This window comes from Bos taurus, chromosome 12, assembly GCF_002263795.3.
Source record: "Bos taurus isolate L1 Dominette 01449 registration number 42190680 breed Hereford chromosome 12, ARS-UCD2.0, whole genome shotgun sequence".
Classification (NCBI taxonomy): domain Eukaryota; kingdom Metazoa; phylum Chordata; class Mammalia; order Artiodactyla; family Bovidae; genus Bos; species Bos taurus.
This window is the reverse complement of record NC_037339.1, coordinates 66,038,981-66,066,654: the sequence shown is the minus strand read 5'-3', so window position 1 is coordinate 66,066,654 and position 27,674 is coordinate 66,038,981. Positions and strand designations below refer to the sequence as shown.

General features: G+C 36.6%; 1 protein-coding gene across 8 annotated transcripts in view; it reads right to left on the bottom strand.

Moving 5' to 3' along the window:
- The window catches only part of GPC5 (glypican 5), a 1,584,132-nt gene that overhangs the window by 1,272,480 nt on the left and 283,978 nt on the right, over positions 1-27,674 (bottom strand). For all 8 annotated transcript variants that reach the window (XM_015473874.3, NM_001102070.1, XM_024999871.2 and 5 more), the window contains 1 exon segment: positions 1,171-1,865. In XM_015473874.3, coding sequence (XP_015329360.1) covers positions 1,171-1,865 — 695 coding nt within the window.

Genomic DNA, 27,674 nt, shown 5'->3' with positions numbered 1-27,674 from the left:
ATGGTTGGGAACATTATTGGCTGTGTAAGGATACCCAGGTGAGTGGACTGGGATGAGAGCTCAACTCCAGCTCACACTCTACCTGCAAGTCCCATCCACCTAAAGAGGGTAACCATTTCTAATTTGCGGGAAGGTACCATATTGGCTCATACGGTGCCAGGAGGACCTTGAAAGTTAGGAAGGAAGTGGGGTGTATATGCCTGGACATCGAGGTCTTCATATCCAATTTCTATTGGAAATTAATGAAAGGAACAGACTTACAAAGTCAATAATGAGAGCGTTTATTAATTCAGTAAATAAGGGCCAGGGTGGGGAGATGTATTCTGTTATTGCAAAGGAGCATAATTTTATTTCAGGACAAAATATTTAGGATAAAGAGCAGCAGCATGTTCTACTTCACTGTATGGGATATGAGAACTATTACTAAAGGTGCCTGAGAATATTTCTATAGAATGTGAAAGAAATAGGAAACTCTTATGTTCTTTGATTTTATTAGTTTGCTTATTAAAGCCTTCTTGGAATAAAACACCATGATGCCATATACATCATGGTTTAAAAGATCATCACACCATCACTGTCCCAGGTTCTGGAAAGTCTCCGAAGAAACACTTTTGATAACAAGTCTTCATTTAATGCCTATATAATTGGTGTTTTCTATTTTAAAGCTGAATACTTTTGAAATACCAACAATATCCATTTTTGGAGTACCAGGCAGTATACTAGGTAGAGGGCCTAAATGATTGCCTATCTTCCCAAAAAAGACATCTCCAAAAGTTATTTGTTACTATTTTCTTATTGTCAATTAGAAAACTGGGGCTCAAAGAAGCTAAGGGACTTGAGAATTAATGGAAGAGTGCAGGATCAAATTTATGCTGGTCCTGATTTTAAAACCAAGCCCTCTTTACCTCACTGAACTAACCCTATAAGAAGGCCACTACTTAGAGGAGAAACTGGTATTTTAGCTAACCAAAATTCTGATGTGTCATGTAAAATATATTTAGAATTGAATATGACAATATGACAACCCATGCATTCTCCTACTATTTCGTAAAGTATTATTAAGCTGTCATAATTTAAAGTATATAATGATGTGCTTATAATCAACTCACTTTATGTATATAGCTAACTGTTGCACTCTAAGAAAGCAGGAAATTTTGAGTGGATGCTTACCTGTTCCGATAACTTCTGTCCATCACGGTGAGCCTGCATCACAGCATCATTAACAAGCAAGTGGAAGTTCAGAAGCACGTGTTCAATGTCATAGGTCCCATGCATGGCATCCGACAGCTCTTCCAGTGACCGGATGTACACATGCCAGTGTGGGTTAAGCTCTGCCACATGTGCCAAGCAGCCTCTCATAACGTTGAGGCAATACCCCATACAAGGCTTAGTGAGAGCCAGGCCTTGGCAGTGTGGGCAGTACTGCATCCTCAGCAGGGCTCTGCCACACTCTTTGGAGAAGTGCAGATGGTCTGTGGTATTGATGACTTCAATGCCCAGGTTCAGTGCCTGCAGAAACGTGCGACTGGGCAGCAGCGACCGCCCCATCTGTCCCAGCACTCTTTTGGGAATATTACCAAATGGGCTAATGTCCCGGCGGGCTGTCCGGATGCATTCTGAGTATTCCAGGGAACTGTCAGTCACACCAGGGTTAATGAGATGATTGTACACCAGAGGGAAAAGACTGTCAAAGAATCTGTTTACAAATTCTTCAGGATTAACATCCGCACCAAATAAATAGAGCCCTACATCGGTGAAGAGCTCCTGGGTGGAAGCGGCGGCCTCAAGGGCCATGTTCCTGTAGGTGTTGCAGAAAAGTATGCTGGTGTAATTTTCTGCTTGTCTAATGAGAGTTTCGAGGGTTTCTGTAACAAAAGCAGAAGTAAAGGATGAAAAGGCTTAGTATTCATATTAAAACTGGTCATCCATCTGCTCCACACAGTAAATGAGCTCAATGCAGCAAAACTAACCTAAGGATCTAAATGATCAGCCTACTAAACCCAATTGTGCTTTCCCAGAAAAATGACTGGTGGAAGGCGGGCATCATGCACAACACACACATTTTATAGATAGGTATTTCCTAGGATCAAACACAAAAAGTATAGACATCAAAAAGAAGTTATGGGTAATAGTAATTTCTTATTAATTTTATTCATAATTTTTTATAACCCACAAATGATAAAAAAGTGTCACTAAGAAAACAATTTACATTCATGAGTTCAATCTTTACTAAAGAAAATGACATTAAAATTTGATTTAACATCTACTGCATTTTTTATGGTTTCTCTCTTTTTCTTTTTTTTCAGAATGAAAGCTAGTAGATCATAAACTAGTTACTGTAAACAGAGGTTAAATTTCCAAAGGGAAACCTGAACATCATCAGGCCTCCTAGAAGGTTCAAATTAAAAGAAAATAAAGCATTTCATGACTAAACCATCCTTAAAATTGTCAAACCTTGTTAAGAAGTGAGAAAGTCATGAGTCATATTAATTGATGGAAGAAGTGTGTGACCACCTTCTGAACTGTCTTGTGACCTTTTATCATATTACTTTACTGTGGGACATTTTATTATCTTATTTCTTTAACAAATGCTTCCAAGTCAATTTCTCCACAGAAAGAATGGAGAATAATTTATCCACAAATTAAAGGAGGCTGTAGTAATCAGCAGGGCTCCCCTGGTGGCTCAGAGGTGAAGAATCCACCTGCCAGTGTATGAGACGTGGGTTCAACCCCTGGCTTAGGCAGATCCCCTGGAGAACCCACTCCAGTATTCTTGCCTCAGAAATCCCATGGACAGAGGAGCCTGATGGGCTACAGTCCGTGGGGTCACAAAAAGTCAGACACAACTTAGTGACTAAAGAGCAGCAGCAGCAGTAATTAGCAAGTAAAAGCTGTATTTCAAAAATGATAGTTTTAGGCAACAGTCAATCATCTTGGATATCCTAGCAATTACAGTTCAAAAAATTAGCCTAAATATGATACTAGACTGTGTCAATATATAATTAGCTATAAAATACATCAATAAAATTATCTCCCATAACCACAAAATCTTACAGTAATTTTAAATTAGGTTGTAAAGACCACATCAAACCACTGATATATTACAAAAAGAGATGAAATAACAGTAGAATAAAGTGAAATGATAAAAAAACAGTTACCGGGAGAGCTATTAATGAAGTGAAACTGTGTCATTAATATGCCACAATATCCTAAAAACCAGCAAAAAAAACTCCATTTTTTTTCACAGAGAATATATATAGGACACAATTTACTATATATTCTGATTCTAATTCTGAGATGGATTCGTATTGAGTCCCCAGCTTGAGTGTCATATATCAAGGTGCAGGCTATGGACTAAATGTGTGTCCCCCCAAAACTTCTTATGCTGAAAATTAATTTCCAATGGAATGGTATTTGGAAATAGGGGCTTTGGGAGAGTGATTCGGCCTGGGGAGCGGACCCCTAGTGGATGGGATTAGTGACCCTGTACAAGAGACCCCCGAGTGTCCCCTTGCCCCTTCCAGCAAATGAGGACATGGCCAGAAAATGTCCATTTGTGAACCAGGAAGTGAGCTTTCAACAGACATGGAAACTGCCAGTACCCTGCTAAATTTCTGTTGGTAAACCACCCAGTCTATGGTATTCTGTTACAGCGGCTGAAACTGAGACAGTGCCTGGACACTACAATCAAAGGCAAGCAACACTTTCAAAGAAATTGCAACTCTATTACAGCACAGACACTTCAAATAAGAATTTTTTTTAAATTTGATGTTTAATGCACTTTGATAAGCCTCTATTCCATTTTGATGGCACTTAACATAGAAGTGATTAAACAGTAACATATAACTAGGCAGGACTCCTGTGCTTACCCACACCTCTCCAGCACCCACTACAGTATGCTACTGCTGCTACTGCTAAGTCGCTTCAGTCGTGTCTGACTCTGTGCGAACCCATAGATGGCAGCCCACCAGGCTCCGCCATCCCTGGGATTCTCCAGGCAAGAACCCTGGAGTGGGTTGCCATTTCCTTCTCCAATGCATGGAAGAGAAAAGTGAAAGTGAAGTCTCTCAGTCGTGTCCGACTCCTAGCAACCCCATGGACTGCAGCCTACCAGGCTCTTCCATCCATGGATTTTCCAGGTAAGAGTACTGGAGTGGGGTGCCATTATAAACTATGTATAAACTACACACTGTGCCTGTATGCTAAGTCACTTTAGTCGTGCCTGACTCTTCGCGACCCTATGGACTGTAGCCGGGCAGGCTCCTGTGTCCCTGGAATTCTCCAAGCAAGCATACTAGAGTGGGTTTCCATGCCCTTCTCCCAGGGATCTTCCCAACCCAGGATCAAACCTGTGTCTCCTGCAGCTACTGAACTGCAGGCAGATTCTTTACTGTCTGAGCAACCAGGGAAGGCTTCAGTTGAGGTTAGCTACTGTGCCAATTGAGATTGTATTAAACATGAGGTTTTCCAACTGCCCTGATCAGCTGGGTTGTGTGGGGAAACTACAAATCACGGGATCTCTGCACTGAAATTCGGGAGTCTCTATGTGACAATCAGCCTGGATCAGTCTTTTGGCTTGACCTGGTTTTGAAACTGCAATTACAGGTTATCTATGACATGTCCTCTCTGCAAGCATTCCACCACAGCAGTCTGACCTCAGAGCTGCAATCTCTACCACTACACTGTTTCTAAAGATCCACAGGAGTGAATGTGAAAGGGAAATTAAATCTTTGTGGTTGGAACTAAAATAAAACTGCTAGGATTATATTTTTTCAATAATACTGGATCATTTTTCTCACCAATTTATGGCTATGAATTGTGAGGCTGCAAATGATTTTATTTACCAAAAATGGTTAAATAGCAATGCTTGCAAATAATGTAAGCTTTTTTAAAAGATAAAATAAGGATAGATGTAAAGAAACCCATATATCACAGGCAGCTTTACATGCATTCCACCAGGTTTTCTAAGGCATGTACTCTAGAGGTACGTATTTGTGTTTGATACTGGCCATATGCCCTGTATGGTGAATGTAGAATGCTAGCCTAAGCAATACAAGTGTTCCATTTGATTTCTGCTAACTCTAAATGATGAACAAACATACAATTTTTTATTAAAAAATTTAAGTAAAAAATAAAACTTTATAAATTCCAGTCCCATTAAGTTATAACCTACAATGATTCAGGTATATATGGAATTTATCTTTTCGGTTGCGTAATTAGAAGGTTTAGCAAGTTAATTTATTTTATAAAAGCAATATTGGGAATATATTTAATATTTAGGAGCATTCATTCAAAATAAAAACGAGGATATTAGTTTTAAATATTGTTGTTTCTTTATAGGACTGCACTATTGGCAGTAAAAACTAAGTTGACTACTGTTTGAGTTAGTAATTAAAAAATAAATTTCTATTAAAAAGTCTACAATCTTTATTTCAGACTGGTTTTCCTCTGATTTAGCTTTATTATTTAAACAAAATTATTAAAATCTGGTAAAAAGTTTAAAATCATATTACAGCAACACTTAAAACTCCCCCTTACTATTATATACATTAAAATTTTAGTTTTCTTAACTATATATTAATTTTACTACCCCTTTGAATAAGAGATTGCACACTCTGAAATATCAACGTTCTGATTAAATACTGAACACAAAATGGCTTTTAAAAATACTTTTTACAATACAATTTTACAATATTGTTCACTATGCAATTAACTCATCACAATATAAGGATTTTTCTTTCAACCTGTGTTGAATCTAATATTGACATAGTCCAGTTAACTGAATTCCCTAATCATATACTAGGCATGCATTTTTCAGTGTGTTCTTTGAAATATTCTTAAATCCAATCAATGATGAGAACTGTTGCTCTGTATACATTTCTTCTTTAATGCCTAGAGATAAATATACTTTTGTGAATCTTTGGACCTAATAAATTCAAAAATTTTAATTTATAAACACATAACAGAAACTGAACAATCTAGAAGTCAATAAATTGGATAATTTTGTTAGTGATTTTTCTGGAAAGTTCATAAAGTCAAAAGTCAAGTTTACTAAAATTATTTGTTTGTATTAACTCTGAATTTGTAAGAACTATCACCTTGTTCTACTTTGTTTACTACGAAGTTGTGTCCTTCCGTTTTATGGAATTAACATTATGATATTAACAAGAATTTAAACTTGTCAAAAGAATTGTCAAATGAACAAAGTATTTTTCATCTCTGAAAAAGAATAACTGACATTTAAATCAGCATTTATAAATCCAAAAGTAGGAGCGGTACTGAATAATTAATCAAATCTACTTAATTATTAAAAAGAAACTATACATTGTTTTGACTATAAAATTTTAATAAGTAAAACATATTCCTTACTCAAGCTATATAAGTAATAGCTTTTTATTGATGTGCCAAAAACTATAACCTATTTAGAATAAACATTTGTAACATTTGTTTAAAGGGTTTAAGAAATAGTCTAGAAAAAATTATCTTCTTGCTGTTTTTCCATTGAGAATTTCAATAAGCTCTTCTTTTCAATGATACCAGATTAAGTCTACCAAGACAGGAAATTTCCAACTTTCCTTTTAATGCCTAAAATGATTGATTGAATTGAAAACTGCAATCTAATAATTGAATAAAAAACATAATTTCTCCCAGCTTTATGAGAAAATTAATTTATGTATTATCTCATTAAGTAGAAACTGAATTTGGAATGTATGAAGTTTTTCTTCATCTACTTCAGTTTTCAACATTAACATTCTGTGAAAACTTAATAACAAAACACCTATAACTAGAAACTTTATATTAACTTTTTCCAGCACACATTCCCTTTAGAGACATTGTATTATAGGTACAAAGAACGACTGATATTTAAATCAAGATTTAAATTTAAATAAAACTGGTAGAGAAAAAAAATCAAATGATTTGAAATTAAATTTGACAAATTGCAAAATCAGTGAAGATTTACACTAGGTAGGTTTTTTGCAATGTGAGAAACAATATTTATGGGGCTTTTTACTGCTTTAAATATTAAGTTGATTTCAAAACTAATGATCATGAAATAACTGCTATAATAACCTCCCCACCATGACATGAACAGACATTTTATGACCCTTTTCATTTTTCATATTTTTATCATTTTCTATATATGAACATTTTAAGATACAAAATTTGAAGAGACTTTTATAATTTAAGGCCACAGACATCCTCAAATATAGCAATGAAAAAGATGAAGAAATATTAAGTCATATAAATCATGGATAATCAGATGATCTTACAATGTATATCTGGGTTGAAGAGAAATTTTTAGAGTTAGTTTATGTATTTGTGCATTACAATTCTCAAGTCACAGATTTTGTTACTGTAACAGATAATTCATTACTATTCTGCTATATTAGAGCTAGTTTATGCCAGAGAACTATGTATCCCTCTGTACTGCGTTATGGATAGATGAATAGATAGCTAGATCATTTAAAGAGCAATTTCTTGACCAGTTTTTATCACAGACATATTACAATGAATTGTAGTTCCTCCTGCTCTTCTTTCTTTGCAAAAAGGCCTTCCAATGATTTTAAAATAGTCACATATAATAATTCATTTAATTATCAGAAGGTCACAAAAACTACTCTGAAGATATAATAAAAGAAGCAATTACCTATTTCTCTAGTCTGTGTTTATACTGAATTCATCCCTATGATATTTGCAAATTTCTTTAATTTTTTCATATAATGATAAACTATAATAAAATATATAACAAATGTTTTCCAGAATATTAATTTAATGATATATTTTAAACATTATAATTTATAATTCTTTAGAAATTAGTCATCTATACAAATAAATAGTGAGTGCTATATTAATTTGTATCACCAAGAGTTAACATGTTTGTAAGTTATCTAGTCTCTTAGGATAAGCACTGAATGGAAAAATGCTTTCTCAACTTTTCTCCTTCCTCATTTTCCTCCCCATCAATTTGGTATATCATGGTGCTTCATATTTACTTCTAATATCATCTTGTAATCATTTATTTTCTAAACATCAATTTATGATATTAGCAAGAATTTGAACTCAATTAAGCATTTGTATAACCAATAAAATCAGTGCCAAACAATGCACAGCAGATTGTTTCATGAATTATTGTGGGCTGAAGATTTTAAATCAAGTCTAAGCCTTCTAAGAATCTTTAAAGTAAGTCCAGAAACACAATCTAGAAACACAAAACAATCATGAGGAACAGTATCTCATTCTCTAATATATATGACCTTCAACTTTTACACAAAACAAGAAGTTGATACTCTTTTTGGTGTTTCCTCTCCCTCTTTTGCTTTTCCGGTTAGTTTTATAATCTAACACACCGATCTCCTTTACTTCAATAAACAAAACCCTTTATGGTCACTCTCTCATAATCTTTACTCTCATTTTCTTTTTGACATCTCAAAAAAAATGAGATTTTTCTGTATTTTCAGCTTATTCTGGCATATTGTCTATTCTGTCTGATACACTCACATCTAGTTTATTTTGCCACATAGTACTTGATTCATCCATTTAATCAACATTCTTGAGCAACTTCTGTAGACCTCAAAGCTACAGCTAAAAACCATACAAATTTTTGTCCTCATGTGGCTTAGAATCTAAAAGGTAGGAGAACATTATAAAAGCAAATAAATAAATATGACTTGTGTGTGAAGTTAAGTACTATAAGGAAAAAAAACAGTAAAGGACAGGAAGTGATGTGGCAGTATCTTGGATGGCTTTAGGTCAATTTGTCCATAACAGTTCAATAAAAGACAATTAACCATAAGCAAATCATCTGATTGATCTATTACCAATGGCAAGCTTTCTGAATTTACCAAATATCTCTAAACTTTTCAAACTATATATGATGTTTCATCATTTGGCAAATTAAAAAAAAATGATGTTGGCAAACTGGTTTGGACAAATTGACTTTTTTACTGACTGACCATTTTATATAAGATGAGCAGGAAAACCTTCTCTGAGGTGGTAATGTCTGAGCAGAGACCTCAGTAATGAAATAGAACCAGTCAGGAGGAGAGGGGGTGTGGTTTGCAGATTCTGAGAAATTGGACTGCAAGGTTCTGAGCTGTGTAAGAAGCTTGTTGATTTTGGAAAAAACAGAGGCATGTCAGTGTTACTGGAGACCAGTGAGTGAGTGGAGAGAAAGGTCAGAGAAGCAGGCAGGGATCATGGCAGGCTCACAGAACCATGGAAAGGGGATTGGGGTTTAATATGTATAATAAGAAGCTACAGGATAATTTTAAACATGGAGGAATGTGATGTGGTTTGCATATTAAAGGATCTGGTTTGTACATTAAATTGTTGGAGCAGGGGCATGATTGAAAGCAGGAAGTCCAGGGAATGGTCTTCAGTAACACAAGTATAAAAATAATATGAGTGACAAGCACTGGAGGTTGTACTATAGCAGTCATGGGGCAAGTTGCAAAAAGTGATAGCATTGACCATATGTACTGCATGTGAGCTAAATCGCTTCAGTTTTACCCAACTCTTTGCAACCCTATGGACCATAGCCTGCCAGGCTCACCTGTTGAAGGGATTCTCCAGGAAAGAATACTGGAGTGGGTTGACATGCCCTCTTCCAGGGCATCTTCCTGACCCAGGGATTCAACCTGTGCTTCATGTCTCCTGCATTGGCAGGCAGGTTCTTTACTACCAGTGCCACCTGGGAAGCCCCATATGCACTGAGGAACAGTCGAAAGGACTTACTGTCAAACAGCAAGTGTAGGATGCAGAGGAAACGAAAGACAATTCTGAAGACTGTACCTCAGCACCTGGATGTGCACTGATGCCATTAACTCAGATAAGTAAGACTATGGCTACATCATGTTTGTGGTGTGAGTCAGAAATTAAAATTTCCATTTTGGACATGTTAAGATTGGTATAATGCCAATTAAAAATTCAAACGATGGGGAAACTTGAGGTTGGCGATATAGATCTGAGAAGGAGGAATCATGGTGCTGGATAAAATAATCTGAAGAGAAAAGATAAGGAAGAGTGCAAAGACTGAGGAAAAGGAGAGCAGCCAAGAGAAAGCATGAGAATGAGAAAGCAGTGAAGGAAAGGGAAAATGAGGAAAGTGGAGTCTGCAAGAAACCATGGGAAAAAAGTGATTCAAGAAGAAAAAAGTAATCCATCATCTCAATGCTATTAAGAGATCAACTGAGATTGGAATCACAATTGAGCATGGAAGCTGACAACAGAGAGGCTCTTACTGACATTGCCAAAAGCTGCCTCAGCAGAATGTGAGCACAGAAGAAAATAGGAATTGAAGCAAGAATGGACAACTTTCTTGCAAATGTTTGCTGTCATGCAAGTAGAGAACCCAGGCTAGTGCCCAAGGGATATTTGAGGTCAAAGGGTTTTGTGTTTTTTTGAAGAAGGAGAATTTACTGGATATTCCTACGCTAATAGGAGTAATTTGATAGATAAATGAAAACTGATGGCTAAGGAGAGGGCATGGGAACCATGTGAGAAAATCCTTTGAATAAGAAAAACAATGTGATCTAGGAACATGGGTCTCCTGCATAGCATTGCACATAGATTCTTTACTGTCTGAGCCACCAGGGGAACTAACTATAATTATTCCTCTTTTTGAAAACTAACTATTATTGCTGTAGCAAAAATTATGGCACCCCACTCCAGTCCTCTTGCCTGGAAAATCTCATGGATGGAGGAGCGTGGTGGGCTGCAGTCCATGGGGTTGCTAGGAGTCGGACACGACTGAGCAACTTCACTTTCACTTTTCACTTTCACGCATTGGAGAAGGAAATGGCAACCCACTCCAGTGTTCTTGCCTGGAGAATCTCAGGGACGGTGGAGCCTGATGGGCTGCCATCTATGGGGTCGCACAGAGTCGGACACGACTGAAGCGACTTAGCAGCAGCAGCAGCAAAAATTAATGAAGAGCGAGCCCTACTGTGTTGTGCTAGAATCAAATAAGCTGAGTATATCCTAACATTTGGAATTAACTGAAAATGTCATCTTTATGTCTGAAAAATATATGTGAGATCTTTATCACCAAACACATATGGAGAAGGAAATAAAAACTCTTGCTCTTTTACCATATGCAACCCTTTTTTAAGAAGTTTATATTTGAAGAGACTGCAAAGGAAGATGCACTAGGATTTAGTTAGAATGAGAAAGTCAAGTTCCATTCAAGATAAAGTCTGAGAAAATGGGAATTGTTGCTGGTGATGGTCTGCAAATTCCATTAAGGAAGGGCAGAAGGTTTGGGCAGACTGAGATAATTGATAGGGGCTTTCCTGAGCCACTGACATGGTTCAGAGGTCTCCTGCAACTTCTTCCTGACCAAGTGCAATGCTCTTCTAAGGCTCACACTCTCTCGGTTACTCTAGTCCCTACATTTAGTGATAGTCTTTTCCATCTGAGTGATTTTTTTTTTTTTCCCCTTTCACTCATTCTTCTTCATCCTAGACCGACTTTTCCAAAGCCATTGTTCTTGTTTCATATGACCTCACTCAAACAGTAGTAAACAGTAAACTCCCAAGCTCATGACTCCCAAATCTACATACATTGCTCAGTGGTTCCCAAAGTTTTCATTGCAGGATCCTTTATATTCTTACAAGTTATTGAGAAACATAGCTTTTTACATTGGTGGGTTACACTTATAAATATATATTACTTTAAAACTATAACTTAATTATTTAAAAATATTTACTAATTACACCTAAAAATAAGCAGAACAAACTTATCACACTAGAATAAATTATATATTTTGTTACACAATGACATGTTTTCCAAAACAAAATGTTTGTTGAAGAGTGGCAGTATTTTATATTATTGCAAATTTCATTACTGCCTGGCTTAATAATCAAGAAGAGCTGTATTCTCATATCTGCTTCTGAATTGAATTTGTTATAATATGCTGTTTTGGTTGAGATATATGACAAAAATCCAGCCATTTACATATATGCAGTTGCCAAAGGAAGGTATATTTAATTGTCTTTTTGAATAATTATTAGCTTTCTTCTTTGATGTTATACCAAAATTTGACAAGTGCTTAATTGTAATGTCCCATTGGTCTTTATTTCACTATAAATGGTTTGGTCAATTATGCATAATTTTGCAATTTATGCACTGACATTTGAAAAGTTTTGGTTCATGCATTATTCAAAATTTCCCAGTGCTGACACACATCATCATATCTGTAGGTATTAAGGAATTTTCAAGTTTATGATGACTGCTATATGTTCTCTAAAATTCCAATTTTCTCTTGAAAGATCAAATGCTATTACTGGCAACAAAACTATAAGTTGTTTTTCTTGAAGCGGCAGGTTCATCTTGTCCAAATTTGAGAAAATGTCTGCCAGGTATCCAAGTCTGAACCATCATATTTTGTCTGTCAATCATTTTTTTCCCACAAAAATGAAATATGTACAGGAAAAAAAGTGACTAGTTCAGCTTGCAACTCAAACAATTGCATAAGTGCCTTTCATCAAGACAGCCATTACAATTCAGTATGCAGAAGATGTACGCCATGTATTTCTTACCTCACAGGATACAGAAAACATATATAATTGTGGGTTGACACTTAAAAATATTAATAATTTTTACAGCTTCTCAGGACATTCTTCAGTGAAACTAGATTTTATCTTTTCCTGCGAGTGTGTAGATGTAAAGAATACAATGACTACAAGTACAGTTTGGTGGCACTAATTTAACTCATGCTAAAGCTCTAAATGTTTTGCTCACTCTTATGTTTGCACTAACAGTGCAAAAGCCAGTACAGAGAAATAGGCAAAGCAAGTCTTAGTACTATGAAAATTGTTTTGATCTCCTATACATCCTAAAAAGATTTTGGGACCCTCAGATTACACTCTGAGAATTAATATTGGAGCAAAAGTTATCTACCTGGAGATCTATTTTTCAATGCCTAACATCAACCTGAATCTCTCTTTGCCTCCTATTCCCTTCTACATTTCTCAGTATCTTTCTGACTTTCTTATCTCATAATCAGGATATATATACTAGCCTTAGAAGCATGCAGTCCTGAAACTTTTACTTCCTATTTCTTCCTACCTTTCACCTATTTATTTAAACACAATGTTCACTTAAGAACCATGTCCAAATACTATCAGTTCAGTTCAGTTCAGCCGCTCAGTCGTGTCTGATTCTTTGCGACCCCATGAATCACAGCACGCCAGGCCTCCCTGTCAATAACCAACTCCAGAAATTTACCCAAACTCATGTCCATCGAGTCGGTGATGCCATCTAGCCATCTCATCCTCTGTCATCCCCTTCTCATCCTGCCCCCAATCCCTCCCAGCATCAGGGTATTTTTCAATGAGTCAACTCTTCATATGAGGTAGCCAAAGTATTGGAGTTTCAGCTTCAGCATCAGTCCTTCCAATGAACACCCAGGACTGATCTTCTTTAGAATGGACTGGTTGGATCTCCTTGCAGTCCAAGGGACTCTCAAGAGTCTTCTCCAACACCACAGTTCAAAAACATCAGTTCTTCAGTGCTCAGCTTTCTTCACAGTCCAACTCTCACATCCATACATGACCACTGGAAAAACCATAGCCTTGACTAGACGGACCTTTGTTGGCAAAGTAATGTCTCTGCTTTTCAATATGCTAATTAGGTTGGTCATAACTTTCCTTCCAAGGAAAAAGGCTTTGGCATAGTCAATAAAGCAGAAATAGATGTTTTTCTGGAACTCTCTTGCATTTTCGATGATCCAGCTGTTGTTGGCAATTTGATCTCTGGTTCCTCTGCCTTTTCTAAAACCAGCTTGAACATCTGGGAGTTCATGGTTCACGTCCTGCTGAAGCCTGGCTTGGAGAATTTTGAGCATTACTTTACTAGCATTTGAAAGTGAAGTAGCTCAGTTGTGTCCGACTCTTTGCGACCCCATGGACTGTAGCCTACCAGGCTCTTCCATCCATGGGATTCTCCAGACAAGAGTACTGGAGTGGGTTGCCATTTCCTTCTCCAGGAGATCTTCCCAACCCAGGGATCGAACCCTGGTCTCCCACATTGCAGGCAGACGCTTTAACCTCTGAGCCACCAGGGAAGCCCCTTTACTAGCATGTGAGATGAGTGCAATTGGGCAGTAGTTTGAGCATTCTTTGGCATTGCCTTTCTTTGGGATTGGAATGAAAACTGACCTTTCTAGTCCTGTGGCCGCTGCTGAGTTTTCCAAATTTGCTGGCATATTGAGTGCAGCACTTTCACAGCATCATCTTTCAGGATTGGAAATAGCTCAACTGGAATTCCATCACCTCCACTAGCTTTGTTCGTAATGATGCTTTCTAAGGCCCACTTGACTTCATATTCCAGGATATCTGGCTCAGTGAGTGATCACACCATTGTGATTATCTGAGTCATGAAGATCTTCTTTGTACAGTTCTTCTGTGTATTCTTGCCACGTCTTCTTAATATCTTCTGCTTCTGTTAGATGCATACCATTTCTGTCCTTTATCGAGCCCATCTTTGCATGAAATGTTCCCTTGGTATCTATAGTTTTCTTGAAGAGATCTCTAGTCTTTTCCATTCCCAAATCCCATAGACCTAAGCAAAGCAACACTATGTACATAATAGGGTCTCTGAAACATGCCTAAAAGGATATCCGAGTGCTAGAAAAGCCATGTTATCAAGTAGTGTGTGACTTTTTAAATTAAGATGAATCAGTTGGATTTATACTCCAACTACATAATTATACTAACCTCAGTCTTTCCTTCTAAAGTCAGCTCTATACAATCCACAAGCTCAGAAAAGCAAAGGATTCCCAGATAATACTGCTGGCATCCTCTAAATAGCTATGGAGGCTCTATTTACTTAATCATTGTATTTAATTATATTTATTTATCTCATTGGGGTTTACCTGGTAGCTTAGCTGGTAAAGAATCTGTCTGCAGTACAGGAGATCCCAGTTAAATTCCTGGGTCGGGAAGATCCCCTGGAAAAAGGAATAGGCTACCCACTCTAGTATTCTTGGATTCCCTGGTGGCTCAGATGGTAAAGAATCCATCTGCAATGCAGGAGACCTGGGTTTGATCCCTGGGTTGGGAAGATTCCCTGGAGGAGGGCATGGCAAACCACTCCAGTATTCTTGCCTGGAGAATCCGCATGGACAGAAGAGCCTGGTGGGCTACAGTCCACGGGGTAGCATAGTCAGACTCAACTGAGAAACTAAGTACATGACATTTAACTCATTATGTTAAATCACTGAAAGTCATTGATCATACTTATTACTTCTTGATCATACTTATCTAAGAAATTTCTTTAATTTATATCCTCTTCTAGAACATTTTCATGGATTTCTTCTCCCCAAATAGCAAAGTATTAATAAATACAGATGTGTATCTCAGCATTTTATATCTTCCCCATTTTATAGTTCCTGGGATATTCACCTACAGTAGAGTGTTAAAAATGCATTTTTTTTTTTTTGTTTCTATTAGATTTAAAGTAATGGGTAAGGAATGTCACTGTATTATACAAGAATAGCCACACTAATTCACTAAATTCACACTAAAGTAAAATATTAAAGTCTAACAGTTAAGCTCTAAAATTAGGAAACTAGAAAAAAAAAAAGAGGTTTTAATTCCACTCTGTAATCTCTTAATTTTAGAATATCTTAGCCATGGTCCTCTAGAACAGCTGGATCTCATTGCCAAGAGTCATGTTGAATGCTTCCTATAGTTACAGACTAGCAAACAGAAAGAAATAGATTGAAAGCATTCACTCCAAAGTTACAGGCAGTTTAATAAATATACTGTTTCTACCTTGACAAGAGAGTAACTCCCTTAGAAAGTAGGCAATCTTTTGGACCATTACACTCTTTTCAAATAGCAGGAGGAAAAATTGCAATACCTTCTGATAACTGAAATGGGTTATAAAGCACAAAATCAATCAGACCAAGAAGAGTCTGTTTTGCTACAACACCCATTCCTACTTTCATTGATGTTATCAGAAAATTATTTCAATAGTGACATAATAAAAAACAGAAAGCACAGTATGTAACCATTATGTGATTTACCTATAGGATGCTAGCAGTCCATTATGAATTTGCTGAAAATCTAATTTTTAAATTGTGCTCAAAAGGCATCTTTAAGAAATCTAAAATTTAAATAATTATGATTTCAAAGGTATAACTTTAGACATAATATGGATTTTCTTTTGAAAAGAAATCAAATCCCTCTTCAACAAATATTTGTTACATAAAATTGATAAAACATATTGGCACAATTTTATTGAACAAGGTCAAAGTATTTGAAATTTAAGTGTATCAAGAATGCAAAAAACAAAAATGACAGCTGTACTAAATTTCATCTCCCAAATGCCCCATGATCAGTTCAGGGATTTTAAGCTCTCTTCTATTACCCTATGACTGATTCATGTTAATGTTTGGCAGAAACCAACAAGATTCTTTAAAGCAATTATCCTTCAATTAAAAAAATAAAAGAAAAACAAATACAAATAAGTCCTTCAGATAAAGAAGTTCTAGAACTTTTCTCATGTCCCACTTCTATGCTTAATTAATCAAAATATAGTATCTTGTAGCTAATGCATCAAATGACATAAAGTTGGAATTAAAATATATATCTTTTTTTTCTTTCATTTCTTTTTATTGGAAATTGATTTTAGCTTCTGTGTGGAGGTATAGTCATGCATCTGAAAATAATTAAAAAGTAGAAGTTATCATTTAGGAAGATACTAATAAATATTGAGTCTTAAAAGAAGGATCGCATCATATTTTACTAACTCATGACTCAACCATTTTACTGTATTACACTCATTCTTATAAATCCTATTATATTTCTTTCATATTGAATCTATTATCCATGATGCTTCTTACATCTTTTTAAAACAAACTCCAGTACAGTCATTAGCATTATTTATTGCAACAGCTTTTCCTGCTTTGTTCATGTTGCAGTTTACACTTGTCCTTGTGTGGTGGTGGTGGTGGTGGTTTAGTTGCTAAGTCGTGTCCGACCCATGGACTGTAGTCTGCCAGGCGCCTCTGTCCACGGGATTCTCCAGGCAAGAATGCTGTCATTGTGTGCTATATGCCAAGTTGCTTCAGTCATGTCAGACTCTTTGCGACCCTGTGGACTGTGGTCCGCCAGGCTCCTTGGGATTCCCCAGGCAAGAATACTGGAGTGGTTAGCCATGCCTTCCTCCAGGGGATCTTCCCCACCCAAGTATCAGACCCACACGTCTCATGCCTCCTGCATTGGCAGGCAGTTTCTTCACCACTAGGGCTCCCTGGGAAGCCCACGCCTGTCATTACTGCCCTTCATCTTGTTCTTCTCTGTTCAATTTTAATTCAGATTCCATTCCCACATTCTCAAGCTGTTCCCTGTCCATCCATGCTGAATTGTTTCAGATGAATACACATTGTGTTCTTGATTCCATCAATAGCTGAAAGAGTACTGCTCACTCCTAGACCTCAGGAGATTAAGGGCCAGCAAACTCCCTGCTCTAACCAGACCACAGGACAGCTTCTTATCAAAACCATTAATACTAGCTTGGAAGTTTCAATAAAGTCACATTTCCCCCGCATATATTTTGTAGCACAACATTTTAAAAAGCCTCATTATAGTTAAGAAAATTGTTCATTATCCTCAAAGCACAAAGCCTGTTTTAATGTTCCAGAATGAGTAAATTATTCAGACAGGATTTATTGTGCATGAGGGATGGAATAGAAGAGGAAGAAAAAAAAAGCACTTGGTAAAGTTTTACCAATGATATTTTAGTAAGACATTTATATAATTCCATATAGTTAAGCCACTCCAAGTTGCTACCCAGGGTACTGTACAGCTTTCAAGCTATACAAGAACTACTATTTTTTCATTATGTTTCTAAATATTAATACACATATTCTCTCCAGTATATGGGTCTATAAAGCCAGGTATGGCCTGGCATTCTGCAACACTAAATTAGCCAAAGGCTAATATATAAACTTGCCTATAGCACAGTTTCTTAAGCTATAATAGGCATAAAATTTTCTTCTGGCTTTTGATTCATTCAAGACATTTAGATTCAGTAGGTTGGGATGGAGTCCAGAAATCTGTTTTTAACAAGCATTGTAAAACCTGGCCTTGGTGTTTCTAGAAGTCTTTAGAGTGGGATATATAATGTTCTCTCTTGCATGGAGCCTGACCTATTTTTCACTCTCATCATGGCCACTTATCTTCCTCTCCCCTCCTTCTACCTCATACTCCCTTCAGCTTTCAACACACACAAAGTTGATGCTCACAAGAGAGATGTGATTCTGTTTCGCTCCTCCAAGCATTTATACATTCCCTTTCCTCTTCTATCCTTTTCTCCATGGAATACTTAAACACTCATACTCCAGAATAAATGTCTTCTCATGCATTAATTTCTGTGACCCATCAGGCTGCTAGCTGCATATTCTACTGTTACACCACTGTGTGCCTGTCATTGCGTGTCACTGTGATACATAACGCACTATTTTCTAATTCTGTGCTTATGTTCCCATGTGATCCACTGCATGTACGGATTATGAGGTCAAGGACCATTCTTTATTCACCATATACCTCTCCTTCTGAGCACCAGGCCTGAAACGTAATAGGCATAGAACAATTGTTTATTGAACAAAAAATTAAATGTTACTATGGTGGTCCTTTCTCCAATATAGCCAACCACTCTAAACTCTTAGTTAAGTCAGAGAATTGTGAATTAAATGTGTCAAAGGTATATTTTATGGTTTATTTTTTAAAATCATTGTGCTTACTGCAAAGTTAGTTATGCTCAACTTGCTTAAGGAGACACCTCGTGTTTTACTGTATTTTGGTTTCTATATGTCCATTAGTTTTTCTCCCTACCTAACAATTGTTTTAATGTAATAAAAATAGTTCCTGGGAAAAAAGTCAGCAGTCATTGACTGTTCTGATTCACCATTCAGATGTTCAGATATATACAGTTAGTGAAAGCACAATTATTATTATTTTTTTTTTATTGTGAAGGGCAAGTTTCCCTGGATTAGTCTAGATGGAAAAACAAGTAAAATAAGTACTAGAAAATTTTATGTAAGAAAGGGGGATAGGAATTTGGGGTGGCCTTTGCTTGCTCCAGTTAGGAAACAGTATGTGAAAAGAAATGATCGGGAAAATGGCAGGGTGTTGAAAGGGGCTATGAAAAAACTTGGTAAGAAATTCCAATAGACAGGAAGGATTCTTAAGTGTCTAGAAACCAAAGCTTCTGCTTTACGCTAGGATTCACCCCTACTATCCTCAACCTTTCAGTAAGTTTCTGTTATATACAACGAACGTGGGTTAATAATGTACTGGGAGATTTGAAGGAGAAAGTCTCCACTTCTCTGCTCCTGCAACATGGAAGTGAAGAAGGAGCAGTAACTTCAGGAAGGAAGAAAGGTGGCAAGTGCCAGGATGTCAGCAGGGGTTGGAACTTGGTGTCGGAAGCAGTGATATGAGTGTAAGTTCTCTGGGAATACTTGCAAACAGTGGGGTGGGTCTTGAGTTTATTATAAGAAATTGTATAATGATTTAAAACATTTCATCTGGACTTTAAAAAGAAGCGTGAGCCCAGGAAGCACTATAAATCTCCAGTTTACATGTCTACACAGATGTACAGAAGCCAACCATCTACACTTCCCAGCCATTGTCTTGCTTTCTGTTCTGTTCTGTTCTGTTCTGGCTTTGCCATCTATCACCTGAACTTTGGGCAAGTTATTTAGCTTTTCCATATCCCCGTTTCCTTCTTTATAAAACAGCAACAGTGCCTACATCATAGCATCAACATTAGGATTATATCAGCTAATTTTTTGGAAAAACCTTGAATAGTACCTATCAGACAGGCTTCTAATTTCTCTTAAAAAAAAAAAAAATATATATATATATATATATATATATAAAGCTCTGAATGAAACTCTCATCTGCTTTCAGATTTTCTTCCCCATGCCCTGTACATAAATCACATTTACACTTGTATAATTATACAATCACAAAGCTGATGAAGTGATTCTTTAGAGATTTGCATATAAAATCTGTGGAATAAAATGTTATGATTATATTAACGTAAAGTGCTTTTATTCCTTCATAAAATACTCCTAATATTCAGTCTTATGGTTGGGAGCAGGAAAAATGTAAAAATCAGGTCATAAACTCTGGTACAGGGAGAAGTCAAACTTGTCTCCTTGGGGCTTGGAAGAGGAGATGCAGAGGGGCGGAGCTGTCACTCGGTACAGAAACTCTTCCCCTGTTGGAATTGTGCACAGAGGAGGCAGCCCCGGAGCACTTTTTTTAATCACATCATATCCTTTGTTCATCCTCTGGTCTTCCCCTCTCAGCTGTGAGCTTCTTAGGAGCAGGGGATGGTATCCTTAGTAAGTATCTCTGGGTTCATTATGATGCTTTCTGCAAGCGTTTGTTTAACTGATCTGCACTGTCTTCCATTTTTCTTTTCGGCTAATCCCAGTGGTAAAGAATTCACCTGCCAAGCGGGAGACATGGGTTCAATCCCTGGGCTGGGAAGATACCCTGGAGAAGGAAATGGCCACCCACTCTAGTATTCTTGCCTGGGAAATCCTAAAGACAGAGGAGCCTGGCAGGCTACAGTCCATAGCGTCACAAAAAGTTGGACATGAACTAATTGTTTAGTGACTAAACAATAAAAACGTTACCCAAAGGGATGTCCAAACACAGATTTATCAATAGTATATTCCACAAAGCAGAGGACATGGGGAGGGAGGATGATTTTGAAAAACATTTCATATATTATGTTCTTTCCCCAAAAGGAGATTATCAAAATGAAAAAGCAAAGAAAATAAGAAGATTATCTAACTTTTTAAGACATATTTCAATTTAGTGCATTATTTTTAACTGTTTATAAGAAAATAATAGTTTCATTTATCAGAATACCTAAAAATCTAGATCCTACTTGATTCCCTCTATCTGGTGCTGAAAAGAGATTTTTATGAGGCAGATCTTTATTTATTGTGCTTCATTTATTGCACTTTGCAGATGCTGTGGTTGTTTTACAAACTGAAGTTTTGTGGCAATCCTGGATGAATCAACTCTATAAGAACCATTTTTTTCCAATAGCATTTGCTCATTTTCTGTCTCTGTGTCACATTTTGGGAATTCTTGCAGTAGTTCAGTTTTGTTTCATTAATTGTTATGGTGATCTTTGATGTTACTATTTTATTTTATTAGGTTGGTGCAAATGTAATTGCGGTTTGGGACTCTGCATTTTAAATCATTATAACTAGACTCAAACACATCTTTATTAACCAAAATAGGAACCATTACAATGAACACATTTTTGCCAATGAGAAATAAGTTTGTTTATTCCTGTAGCATAAAAATTCATGCTTTGGGATTCGACAAACTCTTGGAAAGCATTCTTCCTCCTGCTGGTTGTAGAAGCATTTTCCCTGCAAAAAGTAGTTGAGTTGTTTGAAGAAGTGATTGGCAAGAGGTCAGATAAATATGACAGATGAGGTAAAACTTCATAGCCAAATTCATTCAACTTTTGAAGCACTGGTTGTTCAACATGAGGCCAGGCACAGTCGTGGAGAAGAATTGGGCTCTTTTTGTTGACCAATGCCAGAAATGGCATTGCAATGGCATTGCAATTTTTGGTGAATCTCATTGACTTTCTGAGCATACTTCTCAGATGTAATGGTTTCTCTGGGATTCAGAAAGCTATAGTAGATCAGACCAGCAAGCAGACCACCAAACAGCGACCATGACCATTTTTTGGTGCAAGATTGGATTTGGGGAGTGCTTTGGAGCTTCTTCTCAGTCTAACCACTGAGCTGGTCATCTCCAGTTGTCATATAAAATCCACCTTTCGTCACACATCACAATTCAGTGGAGAAATAGTTCATTGTTGTTGGGTAGAACAAGAGAAGATAATACTTCAAAATGATAATTATTTTCATTTTTGGTCATCTCATGAGGCATCCACTTATTGAGCTTTTTCACCTGTCCAATTTGCTTCAAATGCCAAAATACTACAGAATGGTCAACACTGAGTTCTTTGCTAAGTTCTCCTGTAGTTGTATTGGAGAAGGAAATGGCAACCCACTCCAGTGTTCTTGCCTGGAGAATCCCAGGGATGGGGAGACTGTGGGCTGCTGTCTGTGGGGTCGCACAGAGTAGGACATGACTGAAGTGACTTAGCAGCAGCAGCAGCCTGTAGTTGTAAGAGGATAAGCTTCAATAATCCTCTCAATTGGTCATTGTCAATTTCTGATTGATGTCCACTGCGCTCCTCATCTACAAGGCCCTCATTTCCTTGGCAAAACTTCTTGAACCACCACTGCACTCACGGTATGTTTGTTAGCAATTCCTGGGCCAGATACGTTCTTGATGTTGCAAGTTGTCTCCACTGATTTACACCCCATTTTTTAACTCAAATAAGAAAATCACTTAAACTTGCTTTTTGTCTAACATCACATCCCTAGTCTAAAATAAACATAAAACAATCAGCATGTTATTAGCAAAAAATAAATAGATAAATAAAAGCACAGAATGTGCATTAAAAGGATGTACAACATAACCAGATTTATTTATGAATGTATTACAATGTCAGATGGCAAAGTTCCACAATGCAAAATCACAATTATTTTTGCACCAACCCAATAATTGCTTTGGGGTGCTATGAACTGTACCCACACATGCCAGCCAACTTAATAAATGTTGTTTGCATTCTGACTACTCCACTGACAAGCTTTTCTTGCATATGTCTCCCTCTCCTCTGGCCTTCCTATTCCCTGAGACACAAAAATGTTGAAATTAGGCCAATTAACAACTCTATAATGGCTTCTAAGTATTCAACTGAACAAAAGAGTTTCATGTCTCTCGCTTTAAACCAAAAGCTAAAAATGATTAAGGTTAGTGAGAAAGGCGTCACTCACTAACCAAGTGAGCCAAAAGCCAAGATAAACTTAAAGTTAATCCTCTAAGTTAGCCAAGTCATGGATGCAAAGGAAAAGTTCTTGAAGAAAATGAAAAGTACTGTTTCAATGAAATGAATGATATTAATAAAAATGTGAAACATCCTTATTGCTGATAGGGAGAAAGTTTTCTTGATCTGGGTAGATGATCAAACCAGCCACAACATTCTCTTAAACCAAAGCTTAATCCAGAGCAAGCCCCCAACTCTCTTCAGTTCTATAAAGGCTGAGAGAGGTGAGGAAGATGCAGAAGATAAGCTGGAAGCTTTTCTTGTCGGTTCATGAAGTTTAAGGAAAGAAGTTATTGCCATAACATAAAAGTACAAAGTAAAGCAGCAACTATTGACGTAGAAACCACAGCAAATCACCTGGAAGATCTAGCTAAGATAATTAATGAAGGTGATTACACTGAATAAGATATTTCTGTTGCAAACAAAACAGCCTTCTATTGGAAGAAAATATAGCCTAGGGCTTTCATACCTACAGAAGAGAAGTCAATGCATGGCTTCAAAGCTTCAAAGGACAAGCTGACTGTCTTGTTAGGGGCTAATGCAGTGGGTGACTTTAGAAGCCAATGCCCATTTACTATTTTGAAAACCTTAGGGCCTTTAAGAATTATGCTAAATCTACCCTGCATGTGCTCTACAAATGGAACAACAAAGTCTGAATGTCAGCACATCTGTTTACAACATGGTTTACTTAAGATCTTAAGCCCTCCGTTGAGAACTACTGTTCAGAAAAACAGAATCCCTTCAAAATATTACTGCTCATTCGTGTCCAACTCTTTGCGACCATGTAGACTGTAGCCCACCAGGCTCCTCTGTCCATGGGATTCTCCAAGCAAGTATACTGGAGTAGGTTGCCATTTCCTTCTCCGACAATCTAGGTAGTGACCCAAGAGCTCTGATAGAGACATACAGAGCTCTTTATGTCTTAAGGAAATTAATGTCATTTTTATGCCTGCTAATATAACACTCATTCTATAGCCCATGGATTAAGAAGTCTTTTCAAATTTAAAGTCTTATTGCTTAAAAAATGCATTTCTTAATGCTATAGCTGCCACAGATAGTGATTCCTCTGATGGATCTGGGAAAAGTCAATTGGAAACTTTGTGGAAAGGGATCACCATTTTAAATGCCATTAGGAACATTTGTGATTCATGAGAAGAGGCCAAAATATCAACATTAATAGGAGTTTGGAAGAAGTTGATTCCAACCCTCATAGATGACTTGGAGTGGTTCAAGACTTCATGGAGGAAGTAGCTGCAGACGTGATGGAAACAGCAAGAGAACTAGCATCTGAAGTGGAGCCTGAAGATGTGACTGAACTGCTCCAATCTCATGATCAGACTTTAGTGGATGAGGAGTTACTTCGTATAGATGAGCCAAGAGAGTGGTTTCTTGAGATGGAATCTACTACTGGTGAGTTGCTATGAAGATTGTTGAAAAGACAACAGAGTTTGACTACTAAATAAAAGTTAGCTCATAGAACAGCAGCAAAGTTTGGGAGAATTGACTTCAATGTTGAAAGAAGTTCTATTGTGGGTAATATGCTATCAAACCACCCCACATGCTACAGAGAAATTGTTCATGAAACGAAGAGTCAATTCATGTGGCAAACTTCATTGTTTCCTTATTTTAAGAAAATGTCAGGGTCACCTTCTGCAACCACCACCCTGAGTCAGCAGCCATCAACACTGAGGCAAGACTCTCTACCAAGCAAAAAATTAGGACTTCTTGACAGTCAGGTGATCAGTGGTATTTATTAACAGACAGGCATTTTTTAGTTAAGGTATGTACATTTTTTAGATATAATGCTATTGTACACTTAATAGACTACACTATAGTGTAAATCTGACTTTAGTACTGGGAAACCAAAACATTCATGTGACTTGTCTTATTGCGATATTTGCTTAAATGCAGTGGTCTGGAATGAAACCCACAACATCTCCAAGGTATGCCTGTATTATCTTCCCTTTTGTCAGTCCTGCCTCTCCCTTTCATCTTTCTTTCTCTTAATTTCTTCAAGCGTTATCTCTTCCAAAATCTCTCCCCAGAATGAAATATTTTGCTGATGTGCTATCTTATCATCTCTGGCACTTAATTTTGACATTCCTCTTTTTACTCATCTGTTTATTCTTCTTCTCTCTCTCTCTTTTTCCTTCACCCCCACTGAATCACCAGCACTTGGAAAACAAAGTCTTACTCAACTGCAGTATCTAATATTTTCTAGGATGTTTGACACAACAACACTCTCAGGAAAAAAAAATTCTGTTAACAATTTAACCTAATTGAAGATTTTGTTTCTTCTTTAAGAAAAATATACTCTTTTATTTTTGTATCTAGGCTTTTTCAAGAAGCTGGTTTACCATATTCTTTATTTAAATGAACATTTATATCTTTTCAGCAACTTCTTTGTAGGAAAAATTTGAACACAGTGTAGAGGATTATTGACTCTTACATACTATGGAATCATGTTCTATTGATGACTGTCATATTAAACTAAAAGTCATATAGAAAGAAGCAAAACAAGTAGGAAGGAGGGAAGGAGGAAGAAGGGAAAGATATTTAAACTTTCAGTTCTTTGATGGAAATGAAATAGTTTCTAATATTTCCTACAATTCGAAAATGCAAGATGTTTGTGTGTATGTGAACATACAATTAAGATTGTCATAAAAGTATAAAACTAGCATAACTATCCAGGAGCTTCTAGTATTGACTTCACTAATTTATTCCTCTGTTTCACACTAATACTGAAAACATCATCATTGGACTTCAAGAAGATCAAACCAGCCAATCCTAAAGGAAAACCTGAATATTCATTGCAAGGACTGATACTGAAGCTGAAGGTCCAATACTTTGGTCACCTGATGCAAAGAGCCAACTTACTGGTAAAGAATTTGATGCTGGCAAAGATGGAAGGCAAAAGGAGAAAGGGATGACAGAGGATAAGATGGTTAGATAGCATGACTGACTCAAGGGACATGGATTTGACCAAACTCTGGGAAGTAGCGAAGGACAAAGGATCTTGGTGTGCTGCAGTCCATGGGATTGCAAAGAGTTGGACATGACCTGGCGACCGAACAAATGTTGAAAAATCTCAGCTCATATAATGACCAGTTTTAGAATGACAATACCAAAATATCCAGATCAAAATTTTAAAAAATTCCTGAGATTGACTGTTCTGGCTTTGTTGCTTTCCCATATTAATGTCAAGTACCTGAAAGCACAAATAAAGGTTGTGCTTTTCATAAATATGAAATTCAGTGATATCTATAGAGGTTCAATCACAAAGTTAAAAGTACAATGTCTACTACAATTAATTTTAAATGTCACTCTCTGGCTTGCACTGTAAGACAAGAAATATTAGTCTGGGACACCTGTCTAGTAGATGAATGGATTTTATTTTGTTCTTTCTAAGTCAATGGAATAATGGGAAAGAAAAAAATGCAAATAAATTCTATAAAACTGATGATGCTAATGCTTCTTTGGTTATGACAATATCAACACCCACTTCTATCTTTTTTTGTCCTTTTTTTCCTTCCAGTCTCATTGAGACACAATTGACATACAGCACTGAATAAATTTAAGGTGTACAGCCTAAAGATTTGACTTAACATAAATCATGAAATGACTCTTGCAATAAAGTGTAATGAAAAGCCATCATCTTACAGATACAAAATTAAAGAAAGAGAAGAAAAATTTTCCTTGTGATGACAACACTTAGGATTTACTCTCTTAATGACTTTCATATATAGTATGCAGCAGTGTTAATTATAATAATCAATTTGTTTTACATTTCTAGTACTTATTTATCTCATAACTGGAAGTTTGTACCTTCATCCAATTCCCCCTACCACAACCATTTGCCTCTGGTAAGCACAAATCTGATCTCTTTCTGCCAATTTGTTTGTTTCATTTGTTTTGAAATAAAACTGACCTACAATACTGAGTTTGCTTCTGGTGTACAATACAGTAATTTGATATTCCATATATTTGATATTCCATATATTTGGTGTACAATATATTTGGTATACATATACATTCCATATATTTGGTGTACATTTATTTGGTGTACAATACAGTAATTTGATATTCCATATATTTGATATTCCATATATTTCAAGATGATCATCATGATAGCCATAATTATTGGCTACATTTCCAACACTGTACATTTCATATCTGTGACTCGTTTATTCTGTAGCTGGAAGTCTGTACCTCCTAATCTACCTATTCATTGCCCCTCCCCAGACCCCTCTCCTCTGAAAACCACCTGTATGTTCTCTGCATCCAAGACTGTTTCTGATTAACTGTTTGTTAATTTGTATTGTCTTATAGATTCCACATATAAATGAAATCATACAGTATTTATCTTTGTCTGAATTATTTCACTTAGCATAATACCCTCTATGTCCATCCATGTTGTCACACTGGCAAGATTTCATTACTTTTTATAGCTGAGTAATATTCCATCACACATATATATACACCACATCATCTTTATCCATTCATCAATTAGTCCTGGCTATTGTGAATAATGCTGCAATGAACATTGGAATATATATATATATATATATATATATATATATATTCAAATTAGTGTTTCTTTCCCTTCAGAAATTCCAGGAGTGGAACTGCTGGATCATATGGTAATTCTATTTTTAATATTTTGAGGAAACTTCATACTGTTTCCATAGTGGCTGCACAAATTTAGATTGTGACAACAGTTCCTG